At 42.4% G+C, this 26,183-nt stretch overlaps 1 protein-coding gene across 2 annotated transcripts; it reads left to right on the forward strand.

Annotated features, from left to right (window-relative positions):
• The first annotated feature begins 1,531 nt into the window (after window positions 1-1,531).
• On the forward strand, window positions 1,532-25,730 carry UBE2D1 (ubiquitin conjugating enzyme E2 D1). 2 transcript variants are annotated; one of them, XM_082286455.1, is made up of 7 exons: window positions 1,532-1,659; window positions 12,048-12,111; window positions 12,196-12,227; window positions 18,531-18,608; window positions 18,852-18,957; window positions 22,062-22,155; window positions 25,634-25,730. In XM_082286455.1, the coding sequence occupies exons 1-7, from the start codon at window positions 1,636-1,638 to the stop codon at window positions 25,683-25,685; spliced, it is 450 nt and encodes a 149-aa protein (XP_082142581.1). In that variant the 5' UTR covers window positions 1,532-1,635; the 3' UTR covers window positions 25,686-25,730. The 2 variants fall into 2 exon arrangements, with proteins under 2 accessions (XP_082142581.1, XP_082142582.1); XM_082286456.1 differs by lacking the exon at window positions 25,634-25,730 and adding an exon at window positions 23,830-24,699.
• Window positions 25,731-26,183: the final 453 nt, after the last annotated feature.

Here is a 26,183-nt window from a genome sequence, read left to right on the forward strand (position 1 = left end):
CATGGATGGTCCTTCCACAGGGATACAGTGAAGCACTGGTCGTATTTGGGCAAGATATTAAAAGAATTTACTTCATCCCCAGGAATTAGGTTATTGCCATATGTGAATGATTCCCTCCTACTGGGAGAAAGGGAGGAAGTGGTAGGGGAAGCCACTGTGAAATTGCTTAAATTTTTTGGCTGGAGGGAGACTTGGAGTATCTGAAGGGAGGGCACAGGTGATGGAGAGAAAGGTTGAATATTTGGGGCGCATTTTGACTTAAGGCTTGGAGTGTTTTGGCCCAAGGGGGTCCAGGGAATCTTGGAGGTGCTGTTGCCCAGAACTGAAGGGGAGCTGTGACAATTTTTAGGATTAATAGGGTATTGAAGGGCCTGGATTAATGACTTTCTGTTCTATGACTTTTTAAACTAAGATAGCCCCAATGCTGTGGTATGGACACCAGAAAGACAGCAAAACTTTAGCCAGTCTCAGAAAAGAAATCTGAATTGTATGTGGATGTTGAACAGGGCTGTGCCAAAGGAATTCTAGAGCTAAAACGTTTGACCCGTTTGCAAGGGGGTGGCCTCATTGTTTGCTCTCATGGTAACTGAGGCTGTGTTGCCTGCAGAATTGTGCAGCCACGGCTTTCATGGTAACTGATGGCAGGATTGTTAAAGTCTGGCATCAAGTTCTAAATGGATGACTAGCACTAGATTGTTAAAGTATTGAGCGGAAAAGCCACACTTTGAAAAGGCAGTGTCCACAAAGAAGACAGAGGAGTCCTGCAACTTTATTTGAATAAAGGGAGAGAGTCCACTGGGGCATATGCCCGTGGGGTTTTCTCTCTCGAGGTTTTGGAGGATACAGCCTCCTTTTACTCTAAACTCCCGGCCACGTGTTGCCCTCTTGCTTTCCCCATCGGCTGAGGTACTAGGAAGGTATAGACTCCCGAACTGCCTACCACATACTACCCCCCTTGAATGTGTAATGTTCCCCCAAAGTTCAGAAACTCAGGCTTGTATGGACCCATTTGTCTGTTTCAGGAGTCAAACTGTCTGGGTTCTGTAAGAAACCTGTGGCTTGAAGTTGGTAGAGACATTAAGCTGCATTTCAAAGATATTAACACTCATACCCTCACCCATGGACACTGGCTTTTTATAGCGTGATTTTTCCACACAAGTTCCATCTTAGCTCCTTCAACTTTAATGATTCTATAACCTATTCAACAGCCTTTTCAACCCCACACGTCTTCTGCTTCTCTCACACACAGTCATAAATACGACACACATTTTCCTTGTATGCAGTTCCTCATCTCTCCGCGTGCCGGCGGAGGCCGCGATTTTCACCCCCTTGTTCACTGGACACAGACACTCGCTGTTTCCCACTCAGCCTCGCATACCCTGAAGGGCGGGGGCCCGGCCGAGCCTTCCGCACCCGCGCACCGCCGCCCGACAGGGGGCGCGCGCGCGCCGCCCTGCCGGCGGACTGCGCTTCCCGGCGCGCTCCGCGCGCGGCCGCGGCTCCGCAGGCGCAGGAAGACACAAAGGGCACGGCGGTTGCGTGCCCGCCCCTCCCGCTTCCACGGCGCGCGCTCCCGCCGTCTGCCCCGCCCCGCCGCGGCCGTGCTCCCGCCCCAAGCTCCCGCCGCGCCTTCCCATGGCCCTGAAGCGGATACAGAAAGTGAGTGGGGCCGAGGCGTGGGAGGGGGCAGAAAGGGCCCCCCGCCCTAGGGTAGTCGCCGGAGCCGCCCCCCTGTTGCCGGAGGTGGTGGCGGCGGCCTGAGCGGGCTCAGCGAGAGGCATCGCGGCAGCCGCTGCCGCGCTCTTTCTCCGCCAGGACCCGTCCTTCCCTCGCCGGCAGCCGGGGAAGGAGAGTGGGTGTGAGGCGGAGAAGGGGGGCTGTCGTCGGCCGCCTCATGGTTTCGGGACTCTCTGCCTCTTTGAAGGCCCCGCATCCCGAGTCGGTGCTTTAACGCGCCGGTTGTGGACCAGCCGCGATGCTCCAAGTGGCGTGCGGGAGCGGAGAAAGCCGAGGTCCTAATGGGGGGTCTTTAGCAGAGGCGCTGGGGCATCAGTCTCCCGAACGTTACGTTGCCGTTTTGCACGGCTGGTCCGCACTGTGCTAAGGCTGTTGCCTGGGTTAAGAAGTGATGTCAGCATAGTTTTTGGTCTGACCTTTGAACGTATCCCAGTTGTAGTGTTTTGGGCTGATATTTGTAAATTGCCTGGTTCAAGTTGTGAATTCCTAGTTTCCTTTTGTTTGGCAAGGCTGAGCTGATCACTGTACAGTACAGAGAGGTATCGAGGGTGACCAGCGCAGGAGGGGAGTTAAGGTTAGTGCCGTGGCCGTGAAACAGAATCCGTGGTGTTTGGTTGCTGTTGATGTGCCATGTTTAGTCGGCATTAGTGCTATCCTGGTTATGTGACGGTGCTATAATTTTTTGTTCAGGATTCCCTTTTGCTCTCGGAAGCTGGTATTGCAGAAATTGGATTTTATAGTGACCGATTAACCCCACAGTAGGCAGATTTGGGATACCCTACAGTAGGTACCAACTTATTTGGATGGATTTCTACCAGAAGTTGGTAGTCCTGTCTCATGCTGCAAAGCTTATGCCTTTACAGGTAGTGCAATTAAGGGACATTTTGTTCCTTCATATCACATATTTGTCGTGAATGTTGCATTTGACCATTATATCAAATATTAAAAAATAACTGCAGTGGTTTTCCTTAGCAATAACTTTGTTGTGCTTCTACATATTATAGGAATGGTTTGCCTTTTGTTGCCATTTTAATTTCCCACCTCTTATTGAACATCTCCTTACCTTCATGTTTCAAGAAAACGATTATTCTAAATACTATCTCTTTCCACTTCTTGTTCAGCTTCTTTCTGCTAAAGCAAACAGACAAATAGGAAAGTCTGGTAATCTAGTATTTTTGAGATGGAGTGGTGGTTTGTGGCTTTCCAAATGAGATCCTGCTAGAAGAGGATTATTCTTCATACTTTTATCACATTCCCTGTGTAACTTTTCTTTCTGCTTTAGAGATGTTCATACATATTGGAAAGCCACAATTTTCTTTAATGTGGCATTTAAGAACTTTGATAGATGTGAAATTATGGTTAGACATTTTATGAAATTATCTTTCATCATGATTGCTTTATTAAATTCTGTTTCTACTCTTTCAAAATGAAGCGATGCTTTCCAACCTGCTGACTGCAAGGTGCTATGAGATTTTTCTGGTTAGACAATAACTTCTACCCAAAACTGGGTGAGGACCTCCAAGAAGAGTTGAGATTAAACTCAGAACTAGTTACCGCTTGCTTCTAGTTTGCTGCAGAAATGACTACTGCTGGTTTTCTTTTTTTTCGTTAACTACCCTCATCACTCTTTGCTGCCTTTCCAGGGGAAGAAAAAAATTCTACTAGAGGGATTTGGCTAGCAGCCTATCTCTGGGGAAGTAGAAGAGGAAAGGGAATGGCAAGGAAATAGGTTTGTTTCAAATGGAAACTTATAATGAAGGGGAGAAGTTTGAAAAGACAAACTGCTTTGATGTGTCTGTAATACATAAATTTTCCCCAAAAAATCACAGAACTGGAAGTTTAATGGTAGATGAAATGTATTTGTATATTGGTGTGTTTATCTCATCTATTTATCTCGTCTACTTTCCTGGTGTTTCAGACTGGCTGTAAAGGTTGATAGTTATGTTGAATCCCAGGGATAGGAAAGGGATAAGATCTGGAGTAGAGGAAATGTTGTGGTTTCGCCGAGTGCCTAGAGGAATTCTTTGGAGAACAAAACACTGTCAGCAAACACAGTGGTTTTGCTTGGGAGCTTGTCAGTCTAGACATTCTGTCTGAAGTTAAGCTTGGGCGGGTTTAGGTGGTTCAGAATTGTGCTTTAACAAAGGTAAGGGACTTTGGTGGCAAGCTTGAGTGTTTGCTCACAGTAATTTTGATAATTTGTGTGTTCAGTATGACACCACCTACAAAGGAAGCAAAGCTACAATACGTCGACATGTTAGTAAACATATTTTTTTGTCATACTGGTTGGGACTGATTTCTAAATAGTATTGCCATTGGGATCTGTGTCATTGCATCTTGCCTTTGGTTGATTGTCCTCAAGGGACTCCTCAAAGGAGGATAGCATGTGAACTTCCAAGACTGTACCCCAGTTACAGAAAGACGTATTGCGCTTGGGAGCTGTCATAGGTTAGCAAGCATAGTTCCGGAAGGGATGTCCTTGCTAAGGGATGCTTACAGCTTCCTCTGGGACCTGATAGAACCTATCAGCTGGCCAGTTTGAATATGGACAATTCTTTAAGCCACTTAAAGTTGTGACTGCCTCTGTGATCCACATTTAAGAATAGGCAAACTCCCCCCCAAGCTCTCTCTCATTTCTGGCACTGGGACAGGTGGCTGTGGGCCCCGTGTGGGGGCCAGCGGGCCCGGCCAGGCCCTGCTTGGGCCAGGCCGGGCCGGGCCACGGCCATCCTGGAGCCATGGACCTGTTCCAGCCGTGGAACCCCCCCCACTGCCTTGCCGTGGGCAGCCAGAGCGGCTCGGCTCTCCCCCCTCTCCACTGCGATAAGAAAAATTCAACATTCCAGCTGCAAAGCTGCAAGGCCGAGGTGAGATTAACCCTTTTATTGCTGTGAAGAGCTGAAAACCCTAGGGAAGAGAGAGAGAGGAGATGCTTAAAGCTGAAATTCTGTTGTGAAGCTATGATATATCAGAGTATCCCGTTGTAATTTCATGAAGATATGGGGGGTGGAGTGTTCAACTCATAAGCAAAAGCACCTGCACTGAGATAGGCAGATGCTGACGCAGCTGTAATTGCATGAGAAGTTTGGACAGGGAGAGATGGACCAGATGAGGACTTTTGCTCCAAACGGGATAGGAGAAACCTCAGTTCCTAGAGATCCTCCCAGACATAGTCCTAATGATGAAGATGATGAAGACCCTTTGCTCCCAGGGAAGGAGAAGGGCCTCTGTTTTTGTTTCTGAACGACTCAACGTTAAAATTGTACCCCAAAAAACTTCAAGAGTCGATCCTCAAAAGCAGTTGCGGGAAAAGCTGCAAGTCGGGGGAAGGGACTCAGTGCGAGCAGAGAGACTCCTCTTCCTAAATGGACTGAACAATATTTGGAAGTGGGTGGCTGTCTCATTGTGATACTGTTTACATAGCACGAGCAAGAAGAGACTTCTCTTTCTAAATGGACTGAACAAGGTTATTATGGAAGTGGTAAACAGACTGAACATCTTAAGGGTTGTCTTTTTACATTGTCAGTGGGAGAAGGGAGGAAGGTGGGGGGAGGAGGAGAGTTCTGAAGGTGGTATAATTTTTTTTCTTCTTTTAGGTCTGTTAATAAACTTCTTTATATTCTTTCAAGTTTGGTGCCTGCTTTGCATTTCTCCTAATTCTTATCTCACAGAAGATAAACAGTAGTGAGTATTTTGGACCAAACCACTACAGGAGCTTTCTTTAAAAATGGGCACCTAAGTAACCAGTGACGAAGCTGATCACTGCACATGGTGGAAGTATGTTGATCTTAGTGCTGGAGGTGGAAGAATGGTGAGGACATGAAGCCCTGCTCTGCAGGCACAGCTGTCAGCAGTGTCTCCATGACAAAGTCATCTCAGAGTTCCTCAGAGAGTTTAGGGTCAGGGGATTCTACTCATCATAAGCTGAGGAGCCTGTGTTCATTTACCTGGTCAGTGCTTTGCTTTGCCGTTGTATAAGAGAGGCACTGTATTTCTACACTGTCAAAAAAGTTCGATTGCACTGTGTGTGGTGTTCCTTGGGGCAGTGAAAGAGTAACATATATTTGTGAGCATTGTAAATTCCAGATATTGCAAATGATGAAGGCAAAACAAATAGTGTAGGTTTTAGTTGGGAAGGAATATTGTGCAAAGAAGACTTTATTCTTGCCACCTCTGGAAAGTGAGATACCATTACTTTTGTGCAAGGTGGAAAATAATTCAGACTGTCAGGTTCTGCAGAATAGTGTGTAGGTCTCAGTTCTGCCCATCTGTCCTATGCAGAACCGTTTTTCTGGGGTTCTTGTTCTGAATTCTTTGTCCACATACCTAATTTGCAGAGTTTGCCGTCCTGTTAGTTCCATATCACAGCTGGGATTGTTTTCATCGTAAGTCCTGTACCTGGGTGCTCCTCCAGTGTTAGTGGGAGTTTGATGTGCTTGTTAATGCTCAGGCTGTCTTGTACAAAACCAGTACATACTTTTGTTACAGGCATTAAAAAAAATCGGACTTAAAGAGATTTTAGAAGACATTTTGAAACCAGAAAGGAGATAGATTTGAACACTGCTTTAAAAATAGCTGTTGTTTTTCTCTTATTGGTACATAATGCTTGATTGTTTTTTTCCTATGACTCAGTAAGAGCAGAAGCATTCAAACATTTATTTATTTCAATGAACTATATGTCTCTGTGTTTCAGTATGTGTTTCATATATGCTTAGGCTAACAGGATATACTGACTTGAAAATTGATGTTGAAAATAACTATTGTTATTGTAAATCGACTCAAATAAAAATTATTGATATTTGTGGTTTAGATTTTGACTTTAAACCTGTAGTCTTTAGATGGTAATGGACATAACGAGGAAACTTTTTTGACTCTAACATAAAATGTTTGAATTTGCTTTTAAAACCTCAGCTGTGATATTACATATTTAGCACTATTTTTTTTTTTTGCATTATAACAATGTATGGAAATAAAATATTTATTACTGGCTAATCATTATAGCAATAAATCTTATGATAAATATGTGTCTTATATTTACCAAATTTGTGAAGAACCAGAGAATTAACTAAGTCTTAGTGTGATCACTGTGGGTTTTTTTGACAAATGGTTCCAAGCATTAGTGTACTCATGGAGTTGGTAGGAAATGAGTCTGTGGTCTATAGTGCATTTTGTGCAAGAAATTAAGAACACAGCTGACAAATAAAAACCTGTATTTTAAATAACAGTGTGGAGAAAGGTTCTGGTTGTGGTTTTGTGTTGATTGGAGAATGAAAATAGCTTTCAGTGATGCTGTCTGGAGTTTATTTTGGTCTTCAGATAATCTGCAGTCTTTTTTTTTCTGAATTTTTTTAGACTGAAAGAAGACATTTTTAGGACTTTGTTGTTGTTGTTTGTTTTTTAACTACTCATGCTCATAGTCAGTGGGTGCCCCTGAGTGCTATGCTGAGAACATTTATTTCCTTGTCACCAAAGTATCCTTTGCAATGTTGTTCCAATAGCTTTTTGGGAGAGAGGCCTGGATGCTAACCAAGCATGTAAGTGTTAAAATGGCCTTGCAGTCTTCAAATTCATACTTTTATGAAATACATCCTGCATTATTCTTTGACCATGGGTATTAGTCTGCACATTTGGAAATGTCTCAAACATTTATAGCTTACCACAGCCTGTTTTTTACAGCTGTTAAACTTGAATTTTTGCTTCATGCTGCCTACAGAGCTGTTCAGGAATGTCTGTTGTGCAAGGGAAGGTGGTAATTTGGAGGCTTTGCCCATCTCCAGTAGTATGGTAACCATTAGTATTCTATTGTACCTTGTAATATTTTGTATGAGAGGACTAGAAGATTTATTCCTACCACTGTCCCTAGCTTAGGTATTTTTGTCTGTACACGTTTATCCTGGCTGTACTGGGATAGTGTGGCATGCGTTGGAGCTGTTGAGAGATGCTTTTATGATGTGATGTTCACCAGTGTTTGAAATAACTCATACTTCTGATGCATCTCTTGCAGACAGAATTTTGGGTTTGTATATTCTCATAAAAGATCTTGCACCAGTTTACACTATATTAATAGTGGTGACTTTCTGTTTTGGAAATGAATCTGCACTGTTTTGAGCTATAGATCCTGTTTGTCGGCATGTGTACATGTCTTTCACCAGCATTTTTTATACCAGTGACTAAAAGTATTTGTACAGACCCCTGAAGTGACCAGACCTGCGTCATGCAGCTACATAATAATATAATAATCCATAAAACTTGGACAAAGCTGCTGTAACCAATTAACTTAAAATTACAGGGGAATCTCTAGAGTTGATTGTGTAGTGCCTCACATGCAGTTATCTTGCACTTCTTGATGAGGTTTCAGCACCTTGAGCTTTTAAGTCTTCAGCCTTGTCCCTTGACAAAGCAAAGTTTTGGCCTTCTTGTAGAGATCATCTGTGCTTTGTATAAAGAATTCTGGTATTCAACATCTCATTCTTTTGTGAATATGTAAAGTCATGAAGAAGTTTTTCTACATGTGTTTAGAGGAGCCTCACATTTGTTCTGCAGTGTTCAGTTCTGGGCACTGGCAGGTCAGTCTGACTCAGGGACATCTGAGTGTCTCCTTGCACCATTTTAAAAGGTGTAGGAAAGCTTGAAGCCTAAATCTTACAGCTCTCCAGATAATTTTGCTTTGAATCGAAGCTTAAACAGCATAATCAACAATATAAAGCTGAATAGTTCTTCGTTTTTATCACAGCTTCATCTGAATTTCTGTATGTAAATATTCAAACTGTCCATACTGTTGGATCATGTTACCATGGGGCAGTGGGAAGAGCTGCCCGCAGCCTTTGAGCTGCAAAGAGTGGTGGGATAGCTGCAGGGCAGCGGGGAGAGCTGCTGCCAAGTCTCTGGCCACTGCCAAGCAGCTACTAGCAGGCATTCTGTGACCATGCCTGGCAGTGCTGGCCGCGAAGTTTCTATGGAAACCACATTAACTTCACTATGGTGTCATATGGTTGCAAAATACAGCTTGAATTTGCTCTATTGATTTTGAAGTTTGGTCTGGTTTTATGTTTCATAGCTGCAAAAGCTCTCCAAATGTATTTGTGAACATTGCTCTCATTTGGTGAAGTTGATTGAAGTGAACCTTTTCTTCATTGTCAGGAAATAGTAATAACAGGAGTTTATAGTTCTGGGTCTCATCATGTACAATTAAAAATGTTTGGGTGGGTTTTTTTAATCATGAACAAATGTCAGTGCCTTTTTAGCCTGAACAAATTGAAGTGTAAACCCAAGGAGTGTTCCCCAGTTCTGTTAATTCTTAAATACATGTGTACGTATGAAAGAAAACCAGTTTGTGTGGGTTTGTGATACATAAAGATCTGGATGAATATATCTAGCAACAAAAGCACTGTTACAGACTTGCAACTCTAAAATTTGCCTGGTAGTTCTCATATGCATGTGGAATGTTTGCATATACTTTAGAGACATTCTGAAAAGTTTAATCTACATATTTTTCCAGTTACTGCCTTGAATTTAGTACTCAACAATGGCTGTTATAAAATGCATGATTGTTAGTCTGAGTTCTGAGTTTTAGCACAGTGTAGTGTAGCTGTTTGGTTTTGGTTGGGTTTTTTTAGTGAGTGTACAAGACTTAAACTTCTCTTGTTAGGTTAGATCTTGAGTTGCAAATTAGAGAAAACAGTGCCTATAACACCTCTGCTGCTGGTTATGTTTGTCTCTGGTGACTTCTGGAAACTTGAGATTTGTTGACTCCCTGTGTGTAGTGGCAGTGGCTTGGCTTTGCATAAATAGCTGGTTCTCTGAATCACTCCTTAATGAAATTTGAATCCTCTGATTAAAACGGGAACTGCACTTGTAAAGTGCCTTTATTTGTTAAAGTCTAGCCCAGAGTGTTGTTTCTGGATCAGCATACAGTGTCACCAACAGAATAAAGTTAAAGTGCAGACAAGTAATGCCAATTGACAATCTGAGCTATTTCAGTATATGAAAGAAGTGTCTCTCTTGTTTTCAATTACAAGGATTGTGAGAAGTGACTTCAGAGCAGTAGTAAGATATGGTGCAGTACTCTTCTTTGATTTCAGGGTCAAGAGTGAACCTGTAAGTCTGGCTGAATTTAGGTGTCAGGTCCATGGTAAATTGAGTTAAAATATTTACTGGATGTCATAAATGGAAACATATATCACAGCAGTCAAGAAGTGCAGATTTTTAACCCTTCGAATTGTATGTAAGGTCTGATCACACTAAATACACCAATTCTACACTTGAGTTAAACGTAGTTCCAGTTTAAATCTTGATTTTGTAAGTAGTTGCCCTGACTAATGTATTTTGAGTGGAAATGTTTCTGGTGTTACTTCTTAAGGTAAACTCACAGACCTGCTTATGTCTATTGTTGACTTAAATGCAGATGTTTTGAGTAAGGAAGTGAGTTATTTACAAACAGTGATTTAACACACATCTTTCAACTTAGTTCAAAGGAAGTACTTGCACGTAGTCATTAAAGTTCCTGCAGCACAGTTCCTATCAGCCTAGAATTGGAAAAAGTTAGTACAGTAAAAGTTCAGACATCAAAAGTAGTGTATTGAATTGAACAAGGAAGGTGAACTAACATTACTGCCCATCTTGTTTTCTGTTTGAAACAGTGATGATAAATCAGATGAAAAGCTGAGCTGGGTTTGTATAATCACATAATAATTTTAAATTATTTGGGACTGTGTGGACTACTGCACAAGAAAAAAATCAGTTGACCATCCAAAGCTTCTCTGAGTGCATATGTTTCAACTTGGGAGGTTTTTAATAGTAATTAAAAAAAAAAGGCTTGCAGGGAATTGAATCAAAGTATGATAAATAAGGTGTAGAGCTAATATTTTTCCTTTAGTTCCCAGTTTAGTTAGGACCCTTTACATTATGTTCGTATATCATCTCCAGGCAGGCTGCAAAGATTTTATGAGCCAGTTTAGCTCAGCTGATGTCCATAGACTAGGACAATACAAAAACTTTTGTAGAATCAAAAGCTAAGAGAACAATCAGATTAGCCTCTAACTAAATTAAACAGTGAGTTTACAGGCTAATCAAGAAACTCTATTTTTTTTTTGTCTCCTTCAAGTACATTGACGTTACTATGAACTTGGTTGCAACTCTTAAATTCTTTCAGATGTTAATTTCTAGCACAATGTTAGCTCCAGGCCATCTGGCAAAAAAACTTTTTCAGTCTCAATGGGCATTTCAAGTGTTGATTGTTTAATCAAGATACCGCAAAAAATGCCCACAGGTTTAATAAAATTGGTTTGTGTTCCCACTTTTGAAGAGATGCTGTCAAGTGGTATGGATTTTCATGTCTGTCTCGGTTTTGAAAGACAGGTGTCTGCTAAGGAAGGCAGAAGTCCCCCTTGAAGTGGCAGATATAACCCCTTTTCCCTCCAAGTTATTATATTTTGAAATCAAGGGCCTTTAGGCAAAGATGTGGGAAATAGGAATAACAGTCCTTTACTATATATATATATATATATATGTATGTATGTATATAACCAGTCAAACAAAACAACAATAACTGTAGCAGTAACAGCAAGCACAAACCCAGTCCCAGCCTTCTCGGCTGTCGGGCCCTTTCCCCTCGGGTGCAGTTCCGCTCGCAGCCGGCAGGGGCGCTGGCGGCTCCCGGTGAGCAGGGCAGGTGCGATGGTTCCCCCGCAGCTGCAGGGGGCGCTCCGGAGCGAGCTCGGGAAACACGCGGCACCAGTGCCCTGGGATCCCGGGAAGGGATGGAACAAAGAAGCTTCACAAACCCCATGGCAGCCGATCCCGGACTCTCAGGAACAGCAGGCTGGAACGGCAGGCTGGAGCGGCATGCTAGAACGGCAGGCTGGAGCGGCAGGGATGAGCGCAAATCCCAGGTGGAGATGTATCCAGATGGAGATGTATCCAGATGGGAGAACCCCACGGATGCCCAGGCAGGCAGGGTGAGCAGGGCTACAGCGTAGCAAAACCTCGAAGCAGCAGCGGGGCAGGGCAGGGAAAGCGGCTTTTGGGGTCCCGGCGTTGTTTCCAGCAGGAAGAAAAGAACGGCCAAAAAGAAAGAAGCAGCAGCTCCTTTCTCTGCAGCTTCTCTCTCCGGATGCTCAGAGCGAACTGACCCCACACCCAGGTGTAGACAAAGGAGTAGCCAGGCCCGCCCCACTCCCTTTTTGTCTTTCTTAAGTACAGCTATTTGTCCCCTAGCAACATGCATATGGGAGAAAATTCCTTTAACAGGAAAAAAACTAAGACTAAACTAAAACCCCAACGTCTTTCAAATATTTCTGTGTTTCTTGCAGGAACTAAGTGATCTGCAGCGAGACCCACCAGCCCACTGTTCTGCTGGACCTGTTGGAGATGACTGTAAGCTCTTTCTAGTACATTCAGTACATTTCAGTTCTGAAAAGGCTCAGAAAATCTCTAATTGTTGTATCTTTTGACTTTCAGTGTTTCATTGGCAAGCAACTATTATGGGACCTGTAAGTATATGAATCATGCCCATTAAAATGTAAGACCTTGCTTTAGCGGGGGGGGGGGGGAGGGGATCCGAGTGCAGGGGAGCCGGCCAAAGTCACGATACGAACACCGATTACGATTTGAGCATCGTGCTTCCTTTATTGTTTACTTATACTCACTTATATCTACTTTACAAAGCTTCACACCCTCTTCCCACGGGATAGCCTCTAGGCAGCAGGGGAGCCGACCAGCATGTAACTTTTCCCAAGGCTGTTCAAGGCTGCCTGCAGCCAGCTGTCTTTCTGGCCTATCTGCAGCCTGAGGGCCCTTCAGGGGTGCTTCTGCAGCAGCCCTGGGGTGCCCAAACTTTCCTGGGCTATCATATGCCCCTGTTCCACAAGGAATCCCTCTACATATCCCCCGTTTTCTTTTTGGGCAACCCAGGTCTGGTTGATGATCTTTCTCAGCCCTGCTTTAAGGCAAGAAAAAAATACACCCAAATACTATTAAGCCTAATATAACTACAAATAGCAATCGGCAGCCTTCTACTACCAAGGTACGCAGCCATCCGGTGATACCCAGACCCTTAAGCCAATCTCCAGTAGGGTCGTCTGTCTCCCGAAGGTTGTGTAGGCCCCTCTGGAAGTCAGAGAGGTGCTTGTGAATTGAGACAGAGTGGTCAGAAAGATTCATATAGCACATACCCTAGAACTCTTCACAGCCGTGGCCATGAGCTAATAGTAGAAAATCAATGTCTGCCCTATTTTGTAATACTGCATGCCTAACACTAGTAACATCTGTGCTTAGCCCGTCAAGCATCTGTGAAGTTACGTTTAGCTCATCCCTCGCCCAGCAAGCAAGTTTAATTAAATTGCGTGAGCCCTGGCTGCTGAAGCACCAGGTAACAACATAGATGCTAGCCAAATTAACTGCCTTCACTCGATCTAAATGGGCGGACAGCCGATCGAAGATGTCCACCAATGCCCTTGTCTCAAGACAGTCAAAAACCAATTCCCCACTCAAACTCTGGGTCTGGTGCTATACCCAAGAATTTACACAACTCCCCTTCTTGGTTTTGCCTTCGGAGAGGGTTCCCTGACACCCCCCACAGGTCCCTAGCAACCACCCAGGGCAGCTGTTATATTCGTCACAGGGTCTCGCTATTTCCCCCTGCTACGGAGAGTGGTGGATCTGGCGAGTTCTCAGCCCCCTCACTCAGCCGCGTCTGCAGCCTCTCCCAAGGCTTGTCAGGACAGAGGTCCCAGAGTTCCAGCTGTTGTAGTAGCAGCATCACTTTCCTCAGGAGCCGATGCTGACTGCGCCTTCTCGCTTCAGGGTCCTGTATGCGTAGCATGGCACCACCTGCTGGGCACCCCTCTGGTCAGTGCTGCGGCGATGACTTGTCCCTGTTGTTGCAGGACATTCTGCAGTGTTGCGGTAAATGCAGCTGTTTGAGATGACTGCTCCGCACAGGTAGCACCTGCTGCTCCCTGGGGCAGCATGGCAAGAATTGTCTTAGTTTGCCTATTAGCATTTTCAAAGGCAAGGGTCTGGAACATTATTTGCTCTTGGAGCTCTTCAGAGAGGTCAGTTGCATCCTTCAAGGCTGCTGACAGACGGTCGATGAACTGACCATATGGCTCTGACAGCCCCTGTCGGACTGCTGCATATGAGGGAGACTTCTTTTCAGGTACTGACAACAAGGCTTTGTGGGCAAGAGTCTGTGACAACTGATGAATGATGGTGGGCATGGTCAGCTGCATCACCGTCACTCCATAAGCTCTGCTCCCTGTTAGCATGTCAGCTTGGATCGCATACAGTGAGTCTTGTGTGTCACCTTGGTGTTTACTAGCTTCTTCTTGTGCTAGCTGCTTCCACGTCCGCTCCCGAGCAGGAACTGTGAAGGGGTTAACAACAATTGTGCAATGCTGATGCAATCATTAGGACACAGGACATCTGCTGTAAAGATAAACTGCAGAATGCTTCGTGTAGCTTCAGACCGCAAGCCATGCATGGTGACCGTTTGCTTGGCTTGCTGCAAGAGCTTCCAGTCATGGGGTTCCCACTTTGCAGTGTCCCCTTGTATCTGTACAGGACAGGCAAGGGCATCCACAACATTCCAGTCACCCTCAATGATTGCATCATGAATAACTCCATTCCATCTCCTTCGCAATGGGTCAGTCCTCCCCGTCAGGGCTGATGGAGGCAATGGCTGCACCTCCCCTCGCAGGAAAGGGAGGGGCCGTAGGTACTGTGCCCGGTCGTCCCAACGGGAACGTAGGAGTTCTGGTGGCTATCTTGACCGGTAGGTCCACGGGATGCCATGGTGCTGAAGGTGTAATTTTGCAAGCCTTGGACTCTAGCGTGTCCTGCCGTGTAGACAATTCAGCAAGCTTTTTGATTACTTCTTGCATCATCTCTCTGTGGTTCTCCTCCTCTTGGGGCTGACCCCTGGCTGGTGCTGTTTCTGCGGGTGACGAAGTCGCAGAGGCTGCTTCATCATCAGACATTGATCCGCTGTCCGGCGGGGGGATGGGGGGGCACGCCGCCACTTTCGGCCGGGAGCTAGGACCCCTCATTTCTTCTCTGCTTGCCTGTGCCCTGCCCCCTGGGTCGGGCACTGGCACTTCCATCTTTGCAGCCATTTCTCCCTCAGACTTCGGAGGGGTAACTTCCTTCCCTGCCGCATCCAGCAACTCCCACAGGGAACGCACGGATGCTGCTGATCCCTTAATCGGTCTACCCGCGGTCAGCCCAAAGAATTGTGCAACCCTGCAGTCCGCCCTGGTCTCCGACCGCGGCTTCATAAGGCCCCCGTCTGTTCCCTTCCCGGAGCCGCCACTCCTGGAGCCGCAACTCCCTAAAGCTTCTATGGCGGCCATGGCCACTGTCCTCTCTGCTTTCATCTCTGCAAGAGTGTTAGTCACTGCTCTCAAAGTTAATCCGAGAGCTTTAGCTTCTTTCCCTTGTTTTCCACCCTCAATCGTGGACAGCCACAGTTCATTCCCAACTTCCCACCACGCTTCGGTTGAAAACAAAAGCGAAGTGTATCTCAATAAACCATGTTCCTGGGCCCACGTAAGGAGGGCATTAAGATCTCGATCCTTTATAGTCTCACCTCTCTTAGAGAGAATATTGGCTAGGAGACGAGTTCCTGCCTTGTACTCCATGGCTTCTTACCTGCAGGCACACAAGCCACGGCCTCCGGCTTTACTCGGCTTCGAGACCACCCGCTCTGGTTCCCCAGGCTCCACCACCAATATGATGATTCAGAGTCTTACCACATTGAAGCGAACCTGCATTAAATGCAAAAAGCACTCGAGTCCCTTCTCTGGGCGCCAGGTTTAGCGGGGGGGGGGGGTCCGAGCGCAGGGGAGCCGGCCAAAGTCACGATACGAACACCGATATGATTTGAGCATCGTTCTTCCTTTATTGTTTACTTACACTCACTTATATCTACTTTACAAAGCTTCACACCCTCTTCCCACGGGACAGCCTCTAGGCAGCAGGGGAGCCGACCAGCATGTAACTTTTCCCAAGGCTGTTCAAGGCTGCCTGCAGCCAGCTGTCTTTCTGGCCTATCTGCAGCCTGAGGGCCCTTCAGGGGTGCTTCTGCAGCAGCCCTGGGGTGCCCCTGCAGCAGCCCTGGGGTGCCCAAACTTTCCTGGGCTATCATATGCCCCTGTTCCACAAGGAATCCCTCTACACCTTGCTTCTCTTTTTGGTATGGAAGGATTTGTTTGAGTTCCTGTAAACGCAGCAGCCACATTCAGCTGTGCTGTGTATAACTTGAAACTTCAGGGTGATACTGTTCTTAGTAATCTGGTATCAGTTGCTTTCTGTAACTCTTCAAAAATCCATCTTCTTCATGAAGTTAGAGGTGCTTAACTATTCAACTGTGGTGTTTGAGTTGGTGATGGGGGCTACACAGTAAAGAGCTTGCTTTTCATAGATGGTCAGATCAATTCTGGAAGATTCATCCATCTGAAAGGAGGAAGAGTGGGTGAAATCTAATATTAAAGTTGGTAAATGTAAATAAGGCAGAGTTGCAGAGGGTAATTTTTGGGCTTTTAGATGGAGCTTATTTTATTCAATAGCCGTGATGTGGCTCTGGCAAAAGCATGTGGCTTTTGTGAACTGCAGGCTGGCAGTGGGGTGCTTTTGCTGGGTTTTGTGTGAGAAAGGTGCTTTCCTTGAGTTGAGGAAATTACAACTCCTGTCAAGGTAATGACGTAAGAAATGACAAAAAAGCTTAACAGCAGAAGGTTTTAAAGGAAAACTGAGAAGAATTTTAGCAAAGAAAATAATAAAGAACAGCATGATCTGAGGGAAGGTCTGCTTCTTAATAACCTGGTAAGGAGTTTGTATTCCTAGTGTTTTCCTTTCAGATCTAATAATTTGGAAAGAAGAATCTCTAGTTCAGACAGTGAGCTGAGTCACTATGTGAGGTGAAATTTTGAGATAATACTTAATCCATTAAGATGCAGCATTAAATCGTGGAGAAAAGTGGAAATGTGTCTGCTTTGATACTAGTTCTCCATTTTCAGCACAGTTGTTCTGAAGTAGTGAAAGATCAGTCACAACAACTAAGTCTGTTGTCCAACTTGTCCATGGTCCAGCAGCAACTGTTTTTCTGTAGTATACTAATGCTTTTGACCTTTTTCTTGAACAACTGTGTTTCACATACCAAGGCCTTCTGACTCTTGCTCTCTTGCACTGCCAAAGGGTGAATGGCAAAGCAGCGACGAAGAGTTAACAAAAACTTATATGCTGGTTGCCACCAATAATGTCTCCATCCTGAATGATTCTGATGACATGAGTAAAGGAAATACTGGCACATATATTTTGGCTTAAATTCCATTTTCTTCTCCAGCTTGCAGTTCATCTTTGATATTCTACAGTGGAAAATATTCTGTTCTTTGCTTTAAGTTCCTCGGATGTCTCTAGTTAAGGATAAGAATGAGCATCTTCTTGCCAACCTTTCTCAGCCATATCTGCAGAGATACAGGAACAGAAGATTTCAGATATTAATCCTTTATCTTGATAACAAAAGAAATTAGGGGTCCACATTCTGTATGTTTCCTGATGGCCCAAGGGAAGCATAGGACTAAAGCTTACCTTCAGAATTCACTTCCTATGTGCAGAAGTAGGGTCACCTCTTCTGTCTATGAGTATCATCAACTTGTTTTATATACCTTTCTCATAAAACGTAGAGTGACTTCACTTTGCCTTCTTTTTGACACTGAACTTGTCTCATCTTCAGCTTAGTTTAACTTTGAAAAATCCATTTAGTATGCAAGCAAGAGGTCCTTTCAAACCTAATTGGAAGTAGAGTGGCAATCTTCTGAGGTCACCTAATGCTGACTTAGCATGATGGTAATATAACCTGCCTTACTATGCAGTCCTCTCTGCACTTTGAGCCTGTAAGGCAACATGGCTTAGCGAACCATTTGTAACTTTGCCTTTTACAGTCACATAGTCATTTCTAAAACTGTTAATTTCCGAGGTAAAGGTTTTACTTAAAAACAGTCTGCCTTTCCTTCCATAAGGAAACCCAAAACCTTGATCTTCGGCCTTGCTGAGATTGAGTTCCTACATTCTTGTTGTAAACCATGTAATGAGAGCAGTTTTCTTCTTTCCCTTAACCAGAAATGGCAGAACTGCTCTTTATCACTTAGCATTAAGACTTTCCAGCTCACTTTTTTAGTTAATAAAAATGAAAGTTCTTCAACAGATGAATACAACAAAATTATTTCTATTAACTCTGTGCAACCTGGATGTAAACCTGTGCACATGTTTTCTAACAAAATGCATGTTCACAGATTTGTACAGGCCACAAAGATGTTGTGTGTTTTAAAACTCCCTGATATCATCATGATGAACTGAATTATGCTGGAAAATCGCACTCTTTGCATCTGCAAAGAGAAACCACTTCTTAAGGTAAGTATGTTTGTAGCTTAAGGATGGAGGAAGATCAGAGCAGCTGTGGTCTTGCACGGAGACAAGATTTGGAGGACCTGCTCTGGTTTTTGTATTCTCCTCATTGCAGTGAAGCTATTGATCTCCCTCTCTTTTTCTCCCCAGAAGGGCAGTGCTTGGTAACTGTGTTGTGCTGCTGCAGTAGTAGCCACAGTTGGCTCTACTGTAGCTCTGCAGGCCAGTGGGAGGGTTCAGTTCCCTCTGTGCCTTCCCAGTTTATGGCCCATAGTGGGCTGTGTGCTGAGGAAAAAATGGATTTTCTCTAGGAGGTTACCTACATTTGGAAGGGAAGCGCCAAAACAGCTGAAATATATTAACGTGGTTTATTTGTTTTGTTTTTTCCTCAGCCTGATAGTGCTTATCAAGGGGGAGTATTTTTTCTCACAGTACACTTTCCAACAGACTATCCTTTCAAACCACCAAAGGTAAGTCTTTTCTTTTAAGGAAAGAAAGTGTTTTGGTCAAAGTTTATTATGAGGCTTAATTTTGGAAGTTAAACCAGAAAGGTGAGCAATAGTATACATATTCATCATGGATGCAGATAAGACTGTAAAAAAATTGTGTTAGCAGATCTGGCATGACTGTAAAGGAAGGGATAATGTTAAGGATTACAAATGTAATAACCCTAATCTGATGTTACTTGGTTACTATTTATTTTTTTATTACAGATTGCTTTTACCACAAAAATATATCACCCAAACATAAACAGTAATGGGAGTATTTGTCTTGATATCTTGAGATCACAATGGTCACCAGCTCTGACTGTTTCTAAAGGTAAACTCACTGATTTGATAATGCATTTATGAAGTTGCATACACTGCCATGGCACTTTTTTGTGTATTATTGCCCTATCTTAAAGGTAGCAGTGGGAACTCATTTATCCTGCATGTTTCAGAAGACGCAAATTCCATTGGAATTCTTGTTACGATCCAAGATCTTGTGCAGTTTATTGGGAGTGTCACATTACAGAAAGATGCATGCACAGCAAAGAAATGTTCTAAACCAAGTTGGGTAAGATAATAAATGTCCAATTAGCCTGAAATGCGATAGGTTTCAGTGCCTGCTGAACTGAGGAGAAACTGATGAGCAGGGCATCAAAATCACAACTTGGAAGTACAAGTGAAATCCTGATACTGATGTTGTGTGAGCTTACATGATTGCCTGTTGATGACTCTTTGGGTTTTGCCTGAGCATCCTTGTGTGGACTAAGGTCTTAATTTCACTTTATTTTAAAATGAGATAATTTGTTCTGGTGGTTTGCATTCTTTTGTAAGATGAATATTTTAGAATGTAGCTCTTTTCACAGTCATCAGTAAAAGATTTATTAAAATATTCTCATCCTGTAGTTAAACTTTCTCAAAATTTGAGCACTGTCTCAGTTTGAAAGACAGATGTCTGCTAAGGAAGGCAGGAGCCTCCCTTGGAACGGCAGAGGCGACCCCCTTTCCCTCCGAATTATTATAATTTTGAAATCAAGTGGGCTTTTAGGCAAAGATGTGGGAAATAGGAATAACAGTTCTTTACTATTATATATCTATATGTGTATAACCAGTCAAACAAACAGCAATAACTCTGGCAGTAACAGCAAACAGAAGCACAAACCCAGTCCCAGCCTTCTCGGCTGTCAGGCCCTTTCCCCTTTGGTGCAGTTCCGCTCGCAGCCGGCAGGGGCGCTGGCGGCTCCCGGTGAGCAGGGCAGGTGCGATGGTTCCCCCGTGGCTGCAGGGGGCGCTCCGGAGCGAGCTCAGGGAGCACGCGGCACTGGCGGCCTGGGGTCCTGGGGAAGGGATGGAACAAAGGCTTCACAAGCCCCTGGGCAGCCGATCTTGGTGTCTGGCTGGACACTCAGGAACAGCAGGCTGGAACGGCAGGCTGGAACCGCAGGGATGAGCACAAATCCCGGATGGCAGACGAGATATATCCAAATGGGGAACCCGCAGGAAGTCTGGGCAGGCAGGGCGAGCACAGCTACAATGTAGTGAAGGCTCGGAGCAATGGTGGGGGCAGGGCAGCCACAGCCCGGCTCCCAGCAGGGCAGGGAAGGCGGGCTGGGGATCCTGGGGTTTCTCTGGCAGAAGGAAAAGCAGCCTACATAAAACAGCCTCCCTCTCCAGCGTTAGGAGTGGCCACCTCTTTTGTTTTTCTTAAGTACCCAGCAATTTGTCTCCCTAGCAACACCTATGGGGAAAATTCCTTTAAGAGGAAAAAAAAAATCAGGACAACTCCTAAAACCCCAACAAGCACTATAGATTTTTGTAACATTGAGCTAACAGTTAAGCAGTTCTTTTGTGTCACTTCAAAAGCTGCTTAAAATGTGGGTGCTGTTGTTTTTCCTCACCCGTCTTTAAAATGCTAAGGCACACTTAGTCATATTACAGAAATTTCTCATGTGGCTCAAAAGGTCAAGCTGTATCACATCTTATGTACTTGGGAGCTCTCTGAACTATGTGCCCTTTTTTAGAAGTGTCATTGCATTGGGTGTACAAGCAAAGAAAAAATTGTGAGTCTTTGTCCAATGGAAATTGCTCTATGCAAGTCCAGTTACTGTACCTCCTTAGAAAACCAACTTCTTATGCTTACAGGCCTGTGCAGTAATCTCACAAGCTGTATAAAATCTAATACTGTTTCCTGAAGTCATTGCTGAAGACATGAATTACTCCAATGTGTAACTGGTATCATTTTTTCATGTAAATTAGTTGTTTTATAGCTATCCAAAAATTGTCTTGTTTCTAGTTATTAAGCAAATGAAAATTGGCACTTAGGTTTAACACTTGGCATCTACAACTGAAAATTAGTAAAGTTTTTAGATCTTCCGCATTTTTCTATCTCTACCTGTTGAGCATTTCTTTGGTTATAAAGTGAGCAGTCTGCTGGTCTCGTGTTCCGATTTGATATGCTTTTAACCTGCTTGCATATTATGTATTTTCCAAACTGGAAATTAGGTCAGTGACTCATGGAACTTTCTCCTTTCTGGTCTTTTTTTAACTGAATCGAAAATTTACAGCATATTATAGCACTTCTGATAGGTGTGACCATGTATTCTAACCTGATTTTCTAATGTTACTGGCACTTAAAATAAGTCAGTATTTAAGTGGCTGAAATTTCTACTTCTGAAAATACGTGTGGGCTCTTTGGTAACAAGATAAAGCACGGGGAAAAAAGGTATTTTACAGCAGATTCTTATTGTATCATGAAGTTCCCTTTCACAACATATTTAGAATTATTTAACTGTGTGCTCTTGTATGCATGTTAGTTCTGAGTATAAAAACAGAAATTTCCTGAAAAGCATGGCCTGAAAATGTTAGGGGAAAAAAATCAAACATCTTTAGTTCAATACCAGGAAATTAATATGAACTTATAAGTTAATACCTGTATTTAATGCTGATCAAGTATTTCCCAAAATGGAAGTCACACTTAGGTAAAATGTTCTTATGATTGAGAGAATAACTGTCAGCACAGAAATGGAAAAGGATATGGACAAATAGAGTACTGCATGGCAATGTAATATTAATAACATTAGTTACTTTAAATAAATGCAGATGGAAGGCATAGTTTGAGCAAATATCTACAGGTAACTGTGTAGTCTGTAGTTTGGCTAATGTTCCTAGGCTATGATCTGGGAGAGAGATCATTACAAAAGGTACAGGTCCATGGGTTGCAAATTCTCTAGGCTTGTATCAGGTGTTGTTTACTTAGGCCCTAGAAAAATGATGCTGTATAAACATTTCTGAACAGAACTGTTAAATGACAGCTTAATACTAATAGGCATTCTTTTTCCAATTCCCTCCTACCACCCTCCTTCAGTGTACTGGGATATATTAAAGGATTATAGAAATGAAGCAAACTAACTTGCTTAATCTAGTGTCTCTTTTATTTAGTTTTATTGTCCATATGCTCCTTACTTTGTGATCCTAATCCAGATGATCCTTTAGTACCAGATATTGCACAGATCTACAAGTCAGACAAGGAAAAGTGAGTATAACATAAATAATTGTGTGTGTTGTACTTGCAGATGGCTATCTGCTATGCACCTTCTATATTAGCTTTAGCAATACTCTTTTCCTAGATTTGTACAGGATTAGCCTTTTAAATATTGAGAATGGTGATGGCAACTAGAAAACTGTAGGCACACACAACTGTTGGTAACTAATTTTTTGTACTTAGTTACATACAACCTTTGTGCTTTTGTGTAACGTCTTAGATTTATTGCATGAAAAATCATTTTCCCAAATATGAGTTATTTGTCACTACTGCAGTCCTCTGGATTTTTGATCTTCTGTTGAACTGACTGAGTTGTTTGGTACCTATTTTTTAGTATTGAGCCACTGAAGACTTCTTGCAGTGTATGCAGGGGCTTGTGGCTCATCCCATGTCACAAATTCAGGAAGATTTGAGTATTGCTTTTACCTTGAGCAGCAGACAGCAAAGGAATGATGTAGAAGTTACACAGAAGTCTGTGGTCTAGTATTTCTCTGCCTAGACTGAGAATTATTAAAGTGGCCTTTTTCTGACAGTTCAGTGTCTGGTATAGTCAAATCATGTAACTTCTCAAGTGCTTGAACTCTGTAGCTCATTCTGCAAAGTAGATAGTGTTCAAGTTGAGGATGTTGAGCATCAGCTTCTCCCCATTTGTGGCTCAACTTTTTTCTACCCACCTACTTATTAGTGATTTCAGCTGTTGTGCCTCCTGTTTGTGAAGGAAGTGAATGAGGGATGGTTTTCTATCTCCAAACCTCAAAATTTTATCTTTGCTAGGGAAAGTAAGAAAATGTGTAGTCTTGACTATAGCTTTATCTTCTTATGATGATCACCTATTAAATTTTTTTGTTTCGTCTTGGATTTAGGAAATGAAAGATATGGCTGGTTACCCCTGAGCATTTATCTATGGGTATTTTATTAAGTAAAGATGCAAAGACTCGTATGGTAGCATATTCTTAAGAAGAAAACCAATTAGTACATGAGTTGCTATACTGATCTTAAGAAAAATGTTTAAAAACTTGTCAGCATTTCTCTCTGGATGACTCAGAAGAAAGTGAATCCAGTCTGAAGAGTGGAATGTAGCAAATATAAGGACCAGAGGGGAAGTTATCAACTCTCTAAGGACATTTACCTTTGGGATTATGGAATTATAAGATAATCAGCTTCATACGAGAAGGAAAAGACCCAAGACTTAAAACCTAGTAAAAAATGCTTTTTGGAAAATTTTCTTTTCGAGTTCTGAAATGCAGCTGGCAGTGCAGAATGGAGAATAAAATCCCAGTTAATTTTACTGAATTTTATGGAACTAAAGTGTGTAAACTTTGTTAGACTCATAATAGCATATGCCTTTAATAGTAATTGACAACAAATTCCTGTTAAGGTGCAAATAAGGGAACCACCTGTGAAACACAAATGAAGGATGCACAATGCTACACAATTTAATGCAAACCTATGAAGTTGGGTTTGAGCCTGAATAGCTGATAGGTGACCTTAGAAACTGAATGTGTAGTGGGTATATACTTCTTGGCTTTTAGACTGTTTTAATGTTCTTTGACTCAATGCTCAGAGGTGAAAAGCTCAATAACACCTATATTAAGTAAATACGTGGCCATTGTCAATGTATCACTAACAGCTCTTCACTGTAATGCCTTCTTTCTGCACGTACAGATACAACAGACATGCAAGAGAATGGACTCAGAAATATGCAATGTAAAGTTTTGAAGACATTTTCATATACCACAGAGTACTGTAAATTCTAGTTTTTTTCAAAATTAGAAGGAAATGGAGCACAGTTTATTGTTTCAGTGTGACACCCCTTGAATTTTTTTTCACCCATGTAAGTGTGTTTCTGGAGCAAGGGAGAGCAAACTTCCAAAAACAACCTCATGACTGTGATAAGAATATTTATCCTCTTTGTATGCTTTACAGAAGACATTTATTATAGTTTTTAAGAGTTGGACACCTGCATCTTCAGACTACAAGATCCATAATGCAGTTGTAAATCAACCAAATTATTTTTGCTGGAAAAAGAGCTGTTTTCATGTGATGAATACTGTATGTATGTCATTCAAGTATATGGTCTGTTTCATAACTGTGTTTAAGTTTCTTTTTGTTAGTTCTGTTACATAATTTGTATTTTTTTTTACTGTATAGACAATATTTACAATGTAAGTCATTTAATTTTAGACTTGCTTGTGCACAGTATTGACAAGATACACCTGCTCATAGTGAAAATAATTGGAGTATTTCACCTATTAGAATATTCTGAAGACTGACTGCAGACTTCTTAAAACCTAAAATGATCTTTGCGCTCTAAATCTTTGTATGCTGATTATGGAGAAACACTTGGTTTTGATTCTGTTGCATACTCAATTTCATTGCAATGTGAACTAATTGCACTGGTATGTAGAAAGATATGTAATGTTTTGTTGCTATTCACAACTGATTTTTGATGTGTAGGCAACATAACACCATCACAGACCTTTTACAAATCCAGATGTAGCCTTTTCCATATAAATAAAATACATTTTCTACTTTCCTTGGCTAATTTTTTAATCTTAACTCGTGCATATCCTTAAAGTACTTGTTCTAACATTCTAACAGAGAATTGCCAGTAGTGTGTATGTGTCTTGTAGACAGAATGTTCAATAAAGCCATGCATCATGTACTACTTAGAACTGGGTTGCAGTTAATTTTTATACTAGCTCTAGCCTAGTGGATTTAGTGTACTATGCCCATTGTTGGATATAGGATTTCAATTAGGTTAATGCCATGCCACACCAATATTCATCTATGGAGGAGATAATCACAAGAGTCTGTTAAGGTTGTGTATTTGCAATATCAGAATGTTACAGTAAACTCCTCACACCTGAAAGTAACTTTTCCATTAACTTGCACTTCAGTTGCTTCAGACTATGCATGTGGAAAACCAGTATTGCTGGACAGGTGCAATCAGTTCTTAAAACATAGATTAAAAGCAGAAGAATTCTTGATTTCCTACGATCATTCTTCTTGCTTATTTGAAAATAAAAAAGGATGACAAAATGTTTTTCTTTGTATCTTGCACATGAAAGAAAAATGACTTGCAGTTGGGAAATTTGTCATCATAAAATACATTTTTAAGAGCACAAGTATATTTGATTTGAGGCTTTTTTTTGGTTGTTGTTTTTTATTCGAACATACATCGAAGTGGAATTTGGGGTATGGGTGGTAAGTATGCACAGTCAGAGCTTTTATTTCTATTAGTGGAATATTAGCTTTGTGTTTGCTAATTTACTGACCTTTAGTTGGTCACATATGGGAAAATGTAATTTCTGTGCTAGTTTTATCTGTAATGTAATGATGATATTTGAAACAGCAGCTCAATTGAGAGTGGTTCTAATAACCTTAAAATACCTCTGTTCACTGCATTTTGCAAGCTGAATAAATGCTTTTTTTTTTGTTACTGAGTGCTTCATTATACTTGAACTAGGACAATGGAGCTAGGAAGACAAAGACATCATTTGTACTTTGTGCTCCAGTGATCATAGAAAATTGACCATCAGAATGTATTCACAGAGTTGTTTTTTTATCTAGGTAAGTAGTAATCTGTTTGTACTAGAAATTATTTAAATTTTTGGAATATCTGTACTGAACTGTGTGATATTGGAAGTTTGACTTGGTTTCTTTTGGTTTATCAGTTTGTGCTAGGGGCGGTTTGAAAACATTTGCATTTTAGCTGTTAAATGTTTCTGGTCTTTGTGCCCTGCATGCAGGAATGACTATCCACCACAATATGAAACTGGTAGGAGGATTGAAAACCAACAACCAACCCCCATGTGTAAGACATATTAAGCATATGTAAGTATTAAAAAAGGAACTTGTCTTAAGATCCTGCTAGTTTAGAGGTGTGAAGCTATGTCTTTGATTCTTATGATACTCCTAGCAGTTCAGCCTTTCTGATTTCGAAATTATCGGAATGAAATGATAAATACATTGTTTTAAACTTCAGTCATGCAATGAACGGGTTGGATTTAATCTGC

This window comes from Coloeus monedula (assembly GCF_965178545.1).
Source record: "Coloeus monedula genome assembly, chromosome: 8".
Classification (NCBI taxonomy): Eukaryota; Metazoa; Chordata; class Aves; order Passeriformes; family Corvidae; genus Coloeus; species Coloeus monedula.